The sequence below is a fragment of the Clinocottus analis genome, unplaced genomic scaffold, assembly GCF_023055335.1.
Source record: "Clinocottus analis isolate CAN_PGR_092001 unplaced genomic scaffold, fCliAna1.0.p SCAF_12, whole genome shotgun sequence".
Classification (NCBI taxonomy): Eukaryota; Metazoa; Chordata; class Actinopteri; order Perciformes; family Cottidae; genus Clinocottus; species Clinocottus analis.
Genome location: NW_027175843.1, coordinates 9,160,987 through 9,170,339, shown reverse-complemented (window position 1 = coordinate 9,170,339; position 9,353 = coordinate 9,160,987). Strand labels below are relative to the sequence as shown.

The following is a 9,353-nucleotide window of genomic DNA, read 5'->3' as shown; positions in this document are numbered from 1 at the left end:
AACAAAATTCAAAGTTGTTTATGTTATCTTCAGTCGGACAAACATCACTCACCCAGGTCTCAAACATATCTTCTGCACGCAGCTTTCTTAGAGTAGGTCTGAAAACACATTAAATGTTAAAGTATGTGTTCATACAGTAGACTTTAAGAAATAATTTGGTTAAATAAATACACATTTCTCTCAGTATTTAATTTAACGTTGTTTACCGTCTGTGTTCAGTTATGAATTTGACCAGATCCTCTTCCGAGTGAGGCTTGCCCGGGATGGTGACTGGCTCCTCCATGAAGGGTTCATAGAAATCCACCTCATTCAACTTTAGGGTGACCTCCTTGGCCACCTGAGGCAACGAAGAGAGACATCTCAAGACTAATAATGCATCCATTCATTTGTTTGTTTATATGTTACTTACAGATTTCTCAAATGTGGCAAAGAACTTGATGTAGGGCTGGAACTGTTCTGCAGCTTCTTTAAATGCGTCATAGTCTGTGGATGAAAGAGAACAGGGAGGACAGAGTTATTTTGAGTATAAATTTGTCATCGTCCCTGCTGTGCTCCTCTCCCCTTCTGGTGTCCTGCCTGTTTTCCCTCCTCTGTTTCCTGTTGATTATAGTTTGTCCTGTGTTAGTGTGTCCGCCTGGGCGTGGCCTTCTTCTTCTTCTTCTTCTTCAGGTTTAACGGCGGTTAGCAACCATACATTTGGTGCATTACCGCCACCTTCTGCTCCGGATTATGGATCAGACTATAAACTCTCTTTACCCCAGAAACAAAACCACCCCAAAATCAAAACAAACAACAAAAATAAACATTTTTTTTAATATATATATATATACACAACTTAAAAAGGGAAAAGAATGGGCGTGGCCTTCCCTTCCTGCTGCTAATTTACCTACACACCTGCAATCCATTTCCTCATCAGCCTCACAGTATATTACCCCAGTTCTCCCTCCACTCCTTGCCCGATCGTCAGTTCACACATCCCGAACGGCTGCCACAGCCTCCTTGGACTTCAGTAAATTCTTGTGTTTAACTTGTGCTTTCCCAGCATCTCAGCTCCCCGGAACTCTCCGGAAGAACTGCCCAGCCTCCCCCCAACCAGCTCCCAGTCAGCAGTGGATGCCAGCAAGATTGTCTACCTCTCTTTGGCCTGAAATTAAATATCATTGTGTATCAATCCCGCTACGTGTGTTTGCTTGTGGGTCCAGCCCAGCACCACTATAACAAAATTGTTATTTGATTGTGTTATGTTGTGAGAATCAATGTTTTCGTAGTCACACATCTTTGTGTTTTCTTTGGCCGCTGTACAAATCGCATATGTACATTCAGTTGCAAAAATAGCTTAACTTTGACCGGTCAGAAAGGATATGGCTGCAGCTCATCACTGCAAGTAAACTACTCTTGACTCAATTCTCCCATAGCATGTGAGTTCGAAGCAGGCAGTGGCAGCTGCTTGTGCAAGAGTGATAAAAATGGATCTGTAAATCTGTGGAGATAAGGGGGTTTAAAAGCACTCATTATTAAGGGTATGAGCCACAGAGAGTACATCACAAACCCAGATAACAGCTGTGTTCAGAAATATATTTTAAAAAAACATTCATGCCGGCAGGCTCACACACTCACGCTCAGAGTCCTCGCTCTTGAAGAAACCGATGATCCGGATGTCTTCTTCCATCCTATCAAAGGCTCTCAGCTCCACAGCATTATTGATTATCTCCACTGGCTCCTCCAACAGCTGGAGACATACAGAGAAGTGCTGGTGTGAGTTCTTAACTGTGTCAAGTCTGGTGGTGATTGGTGTTCGCAGCTCAGAATCCGTCTACTCACGTCCAACAAAAACTCCACCAGAATATTTGCAGAGAGCAAGCCGTCAAACTCAATCACTCGATTGGACTTGAAAACATACACGCTGCCCTCCTCCTCCAGGCCTGTGATTAAAGGAGAGTATATATCAATACATACATTTAAAGACTGTTTCAAAGGTTATTTGGCCCCTCAAAAAATCTGTGATGAAGGCAATTGTCTCTCAGGACTTACAAATATCAATTGGATAGAGGTTATGCTCTATTTATACACCCACCCAGTTTCTTTGCCACTTTTGCATCTTTGTGGGAGTCGACCATTCCAAAGCCAATGTCTTTCTCCTCCATAACCTGAGCTGCAAGCTGCAGCCAAAATAAAGAGAGCATGAAGGAATAAACAGTAAAAAAAAATAAGACAAGACAAACCAAAAATTATTGATTTTGGAACAAAATCCCAGTTTAGTTGTAATAATTATTGGGGCAGATTTTATGAATAAAAAATACCAAAGTTGGGAAAGACAGAGGTACTCAGGGGCCTTGGAGACACAATTACATAATCGCTCAAGCTGCCTAAATCTAAATATAGCCAAAGCTACAGTAATAGTTCTGGCTATTGTTTTGGTTAAGGGAGAATCTCTTGCCGGACATAGAGAAAGCCTATTTAAAGTATGACTTTCATGTATGTTTGGTCTTCAATGCACAGAGGAAACTTCTGGTTGTATTAAAGAAGATTTTGGACCAGTAGAGCCATTCAACAGGGTTTTTCACAAGTAAATCTCTGTTTGTTGCATATTGCACAAAGACTCATGCACGCATGTGAATGTGCAGGCCATGAGATTGTAACCGAGCCATCCGTTTTAGGCTATGCCACTGACAGTTGTGGTGGTAACGTACAAACAAACATAGCAATAAACCAACAATGGCTGTGAAGGAGTAAGCAAGCATGAATGTAAACAATGCCACCATTTGTGTGTTTAAGAAAACTCCCCAGGGCACCTTTAAAGGAACAGTGTATAGCACTTAGGGTGATCTATTAACAGAAATAGAATATAATATAATTACACTTTTCTTTTTTGTATAATCACCTGAAAATAAAAATGGTTGTGTTTTCATTACCTTACCATGAGCAGTATATGCATAGAGCAAAAGGCTGCTAAACTTTCTGTGAGTAGATATTTGGAACAAATTAGTAAATATGTACTGTCAATTTTACCTCTAACAGGAGTGCATGATGGTATGGTAATACCGCCCACCTGTGCTGTCAAATAAGCAAAGCTAATATCAGGACTGTGCAACTGGGTTCAGGTTACCCTTATCTGACCAGAGAGCAACTAACCCTCAGCCATGCGTAACATGAGACAGGACACAGTGCACACTGTTTCCGTCTGTGTGTGATTCAAACAAAGAGATTTGTATAATTTATCAATGTTTACTGGGTTGGTTAGCCGAGGCTGCATACAAAACAACTTTAAGTGTACTTTAGCTTTGACTACCAAATCAATAAAAATACAACAAAAGAGGAGACGTTAGTTGTGTCCTTCACATGTATTGCTCTAAAGCACAATCCACATGAGCTCTTGAGACATCACCACATCTCACTGGACGATTGTGCACCCATGGATTTTACTCGTTGACCTTGACAAAACATAGATATTAAGATGGAGTTGTTTTTTCTTACTAGTTGGCTGTCAGTGCACTCTAAATATGTATTATGTGTCCTTTCCCTTATTTCACTGCCCACACAACAAACCATATTATTTACATTATCTTTCAGTTTTGCGACAACTGTCCTTTTTTTGGTCTTTTTTTACTTTCCCTGAATGTAACTACATGCCTCTTCTCTTACTACTTTGTTTTCCTCTTCTTATACTTTACCTCCAGCACCAACTCAGTCATCTTGTGTTGTCTTTGCCGCTCCTTGCTGTCTGATATGGGCCCATGGTAGAACATGCATACCATGCTGTACTTCTTCAAGGCTTTCTTGTAATTCTTGTCATTGATGTCTAGAACGCGGTCTTTCCCGTCATAACGTGGGAACTCGAGGCCCTTTGTTGCCGGGGCCAAAGGCACTAGGCTCAGGCAAGGGAGCAGGAACAAGCAAAGGGAGAGCATGGTCCACAGCAAGCACACAGCCCAGAAAGTCTGCTGTAGTTTGGTGTTAGATTCACAGTAGAGAGCTGCACAATCGAAAAGGTCACCCTTGCCCTGTAGACAGGAAAATGTATTAAATGCTACGGTAAGCTTTGGAGGTAAAAGTTGGTCCGTTGATCGCAGTTCTCAAGCATCCCGAGCTGTGCAGACAAATCCAAGTTCCACAAGCATCTTCAGGGCCGGGAAACTGATCTTCCCCTGTGATCCCTCCTTCACGCTTTCTTGCTGCAGACACAAAGACTAAAGAGGAGTACTGTCAGGCCTGTGAAGTGCCGGGGGGGGGGTGGATACCATACATAGCTGCGCTCCTCTACCACTACTTCTGCAGAACAGGACCATTTTTAGGAGACCAGTTGTTTGAATGCTAAAAATAAAGTTGCAAGTGAGAAACAGAGATAGCATGAGGCGTGTGTGTGTGGAGAGGGGAAGGACAGGGAGGGGGGTTAGTGAGTACAGTTCTTGCTCTCAATGATCTCTCGGTGATGTGGGAGGAGAGAGTTGAGTTGGGTGGTTCAGTTATTTCAAGGCGTTTAATTCCATTAGAACCTGTTAAGAGACAAAATTGGTGGTGTATTTCTTTAGGTACAGCTTTTGAGACGATCTGCCAACAGGTGTGCAAAGGACGTCAACAATCTGTGTTAGTGATTGTTGTGTAGATGCGTTCTCATGAGTTTAGCATGACCATAACCTAAACATTATTATATTATTTATTTATTTTCAGAATTCAATGTGCCTTCTTGATTGAAAGAACTTCTTGAAACAGTTCTTTTGCTCTTCACAGACATTGACTCTACTCTAAAATCGTAGATGTTATCTAGCATAGATGTTCACGTTCACCATTATTACACTATTGACAAAGCCTTATCTCTATTTTTGCCTTCCGCTTTCGTCCTCTTCATCACGAGCTTCAAGTAAAACAATGCTTTGGCTGCTTGGAGCCTCGTCTGCCCTCTGCAGGCAGAAACCAAGAACCTACTGAATTATGAGAGTGTCACACCACTCTTATCTCTCATTATATTAATAATTGATGTATTGTGCAGTTAATGTGTTACAACTCTGTTATGTTGTTCATTCTGACGTCTATTGTATTTCTGTTGTGAAATCCCGGGACAGAGGATGTCATATGTGTACAGATTGTAAAGCCCTCTGAGGCACATTTGTCATGTTCAATAAAATGCATTTAATTTAATTATGCAGTGCTTCTCAATCAGAGGTATTTTCCACAGTTACCAAGGAATATGTGAATGAATTATGGATCAACTTTTTTTTAAATAATACAATATTATCATTTTGCAAAAAAAGACAAGGCACACAAATAGGATTAATTGGTGTCAGGCTGATCGTCAGTATATTTATTGTCACTAGCCTTTTTTCCCATCAGACATGTTGACAAGCAGTAACAGAACAGGTGTGTTCACGAATAACATTAACGATGGTCTACATTTATTCAAGTGTCCGAAAAAGTCATGACAATGCGACAGCAAAATTTCATATGAATTTAATTATTTCAGGGTCACAATGTTGGAACAACAAATGCATTTATTTCATGGACATAGTTAAATAACATTCTCATCAAATTCAACATGTGTCATGCATGACAAAACAAAGCTAAACCACTAGTTAGATACACAAGAACTATTTAAATGCATTATACTGATTACCAATTTGACCAGCATTAGCAGAATTCACTGAAAAATAAAGGATATTGAGAAAAGACCACTTTTATGAAAACTTGCTGTGCTGCTCCTGCTATTGGTGATAACGATGATCTGCTGAGAGTTAAGCGTCTTTGCTTCGTATTATCCAGCTGCAAAGTTGGTGACAACTTCGCCCTGTTGTAACTGAGCAGTCCAGTCCTCCTTGATGTATTGGTGGTAGGGGTCATTGGAGTGCTCTCTTCTCTTGGATTTGACTGTGCTTACCAGCATGGCCACAATAATGAAGGCAAACATACCGATCATCACTGCCAGATACCAGATGACGTTCCTGAAGTTCTCTTCAGCCAGAGTCTTGTCCAAAGCATTGGCTGCAGCAGTCAGGTTACGCCTCCAGTTGTCCAGGTAGTGACCTAAAGCCTGGGTCAGGGACCCATCCAGGTGAAGGGTCAGGTTGGACAAACCAGATGCACTCATCTAGTTGGGGGGAAAACAAAGGAGGTTGTCCTGTCATTTCAAAAAATAATTAAAGATAAATTCCACTTGTCTATTAAGTAAATTCAGAAATTCGGCTTGTGCTTACTCAATTTTAAGTAAGAGAGGAAAATCTTTTTAAAGTAACCTGATTACTATGGGCAAAAAAATAATGTATACACTTTACTGGAAAAAGTCTGAAAGGAAATGTTTGGTATTTACCGGATCTATTGATGAAATTGGAATAAAATTGTGTTCACTATGTAACTGCCTTGATATTCATACCTACGTACGGAGCAGGTCCTTTTCACAGTCGGTCACCATGTTTCTACAATACTCAATAGACAAAGCTAACACTGGCTCATAAGGCCATTCGCATGTTTGTGTCAGCCACCGTAATTATCTTACTTGGTTGGAAAAACCGAGTTTTAATTTAGTGATAGTAGAAAACATTGTTGCGAAGGAGGCCCATATTTACATGAAGTGCAGAAAGGAACATCAGCTATGGTCTGGAAATCTATACTCAGATAAGGAATGTTATTTCTGAGCAACAGAGTTTTGAAAAAAAGCCAAATCCTCAGCGCTCAAACTTTAATTAAAGTTATATAAAGAACACAAGAAACAGGTTCAGCAGCCAGCAATCTTATTATCATCTCATCTCTAAACAGAAATGAAAAATAAGGTATCTTTTCATCTTTATTGTACCAACCTTCTGCCAGATTTTCAAAGGTCGAATCGTTCGTGGGAAATGGCTTGGACACCTTGAAGTGAAAATGGAACAAAGCAAAAAGGCACTGACAGAGAGTACTGCTGCTTACAGTAAGAAGCAAAGTCTTCAGCTCACAGTAACACACCACTGCTCCTTCTTTGTGTACTTCTTTTATCTTTTCTCCTTGGTTTTGAGAGTGTGTGTGTTTGGAGTGGGTAGGGGAGGGGTAACCTTGAAAATGTAAGGCATACATTTTACAAATTGTCAATGTCCCTGAAAAAAAAATAAGAGTGCTTAAAGTCATTTTAACGTGACAAACACACACACGCATACACATTCACATTTCTATTTGAATAGAAGAAACAAAAAAAGGTTCAGAAACTCAAATAATTCACAATTGACCCAACTGGTTTGATAGCGGCTGGCAAGTGATTATTCCTCTGTAATACCCGACAAGGGGATATTGTAATTTAACTGTACCTCTCCCCAGATGGCAGCAACATGCAGCACATTTTTAGACTCGAGTTCATATGCACCATCTTTTCTCATATTCTGTAAAAAAAAAAATAAAAAAAAACAATTAAAAAAGGGAAAGGTCACTATTTGGTGAAAGGAAGGCATTTAACTGGAGTCTGAAGTTAAATATGCAGTCACTTTCAATCACAAAGCAGCACTCTGAAGTCATGAAAGATCCATTGTCTTTCTCAAGGATACTTCAGGGTGTTATCTGTTTGCTGACAAGAATGCTTGAAACTGTGTGCTGTGGTTGAGGGGGTGGTGTGTGTGACCCCAGTCACACTGCTGGAGCTCACACCACTTCTGTAAGTCATAAATAATGTGTTTCGGTCAACAATGCTGGTGGGTAGACGGCCCTGCTGACTGACTGCTTTGTCCAGTGAAGGTAGAGAAAAATGTAACAGTGTGTAGTACACGTTTCTGAGCAGAATAGACTGATGAGGTGGTGATTCATCCAGCTATGAACTATCTCCATACTACTTCACCCACTGCCTTTTCACAAGCACCCTTAGTGACTTGGTGATAATAACACAATTTGAAAACACTTCTGTTAACTACAGCTCCTTTGTAACAGTTGTTGTGGTTGCTGGAAAACAATTGAGCTTGAATAAGTTACTTAGTAACGTTATTACTCAGTGTCCCCAGTTTCTGTTGCTTCTCTTAAGTCTGGATTCTTTCTATTCCTATCTGAAAATCCCATACAATTGACCAGTAAGCCAGAAGCAGACCAGGCAGCATGATCACCTTGACCTTAACATCAACCTCCTTTCCCCTGTGTTTATTGTACCAGACATCTGTGTCCTCTTGGCCTTCTCAATAATTTACATCACCTTTTTTATTTCCTCATTTCCTTATTGCACAGATAAATCAAATCATGAGGTCACAGTGTGACGTATAATTACATTAAACCAGTAAACTTGTATACCCAGTATTGCTGTTTCACTGTGGTGGTTCCAGTTCATGACTATAGTTCTTGGATCCTCTTTTGGAGCAGAAGTATTTGTGGCATGCCGGTCAAATCACCAATAACCTGTTCTGTCTCTTGCTTCCTTTCGTCCAGCTCTCCTGGAGTGGGATGGTTTTGTTGTGGTTCTTCCTTTTTTTCTCTGCTTCTGTGTTTTATCATGGCCTTTGTCAGGGCTATTATTTGGCCTTCCCTTAGGCCAGCTCCAAGGATTCCAATAAAACCTATTTTAACTTTCAAAAAAATATTGAACTTTTCTCAGCTCTAGTATACAGTATAAGCTTCTGATGCCTCCCAATGACCAAATGGTGTACTGTATGCGAGGCTCTTGATCATACCCTGCATTCTCAATATTTTTTTTTTCTTACCTAATCTTTTCGCCAATATTCCAATCTATTTGACAGGGGATTTTTTTCTGTGGGGGGTTCAGATAGAGGCACAGACTGCAGAAGGGTGGAATAGAATGTCACGTTCTATGTTTGTATTAGTCTCGATCGCGTGTCGACTGAAAAAAAATCATAATGCGTCTCTGGTATTGTTCAGGGGGCTGAGCCAAATGTGGAGGAGGGCCGTATCCAGCCTGTGGGCCAGAGTTTGGGGACCACTGATCTACATCCCGAATTATTGGATTTGATGCCTTATACCTATAACTTGCTGGAAGCAGTTGACAGCATGTCAGGAAGTGTGACCTTTGGCGATCTATTTATGGCATCAACACTCTGTTTAACATCTCCTGCCATAAGATTACTACCTTGAAAAAAAGATCCCAAACAGCAATATTGAGAAGACAAAATTTAGGTAGAAAGATAAGTCACTGCACAAACTGACAGGAATAGGTTGTAAAGATTTCTTTAAATTGGAATGCGGTTTCAAAGGTGAAAGTTCTGCTTAGTATGCTTTCAGGCAAACAATGGGCATTCTTATCCATTATGCTGAAGATGGTTGTAAATTCTAAAATATGTCACCTTTATTTCTGTGAACATTTGATCCTAATATAAATATTAGGATCAAATGTGCATGCCTGTATAAAATAACTATACGATATATAATACCATCCAAATTACATTTGAAAATGTTTCTTATGTAGT

The 9,353-nt window shown here is 40.2% G+C and overlaps 2 protein-coding genes across 2 annotated transcripts in view; both read right to left on the bottom strand.

The window, feature by feature from the left end:
• casq2 (calsequestrin 2) overlaps window positions 1–3,908 on the bottom strand; it is an 8,245-nt gene extending 4,337 nt beyond the window's left edge. Inside the window, exons 1-7 of the mRNA XM_068572515.1 lie at window positions 3,672–3,908; window positions 2,075–2,159; window positions 1,822–1,922; window positions 1,618–1,729; window positions 410–483; window positions 207–337; window positions 53–98 (exon numbers count right to left, since the gene is read on the bottom strand). Of these exons, the coding sequence (XP_068428616.1) occupies window positions 53–98; window positions 207–337; window positions 410–483; window positions 1,618–1,729; window positions 1,822–1,922; window positions 2,075–2,159; window positions 3,672–3,908 (786 nt within the window). The remainder of the gene's footprint in view (window positions 1–52; window positions 99–206; window positions 338–409; window positions 484–1,617; window positions 1,730–1,821; window positions 1,923–2,074; window positions 2,160–3,671) is intronic.
• Window positions 3,909–5,287: 1,379 nt separating this feature from the next.
• LOC137783176 (potassium voltage-gated channel subfamily E member 2-like) lies at window positions 5,288–6,933 on the bottom strand. The gene is made up of 2 exons (XM_068572972.1): window positions 6,786–6,933; window positions 5,288–6,079 (listed from the first exon to the last, which is right to left on the bottom strand). The coding sequence occupies exon 2, from the start codon at window positions 6,077–6,079 to the stop codon at window positions 5,747–5,749; it is 333 nt and encodes a 110-aa protein (XP_068429073.1). The 5' UTR covers window positions 6,786–6,933; the 3' UTR covers window positions 5,288–5,746.
• Window positions 6,934–9,353: the final 2,420 nt, after the last annotated feature.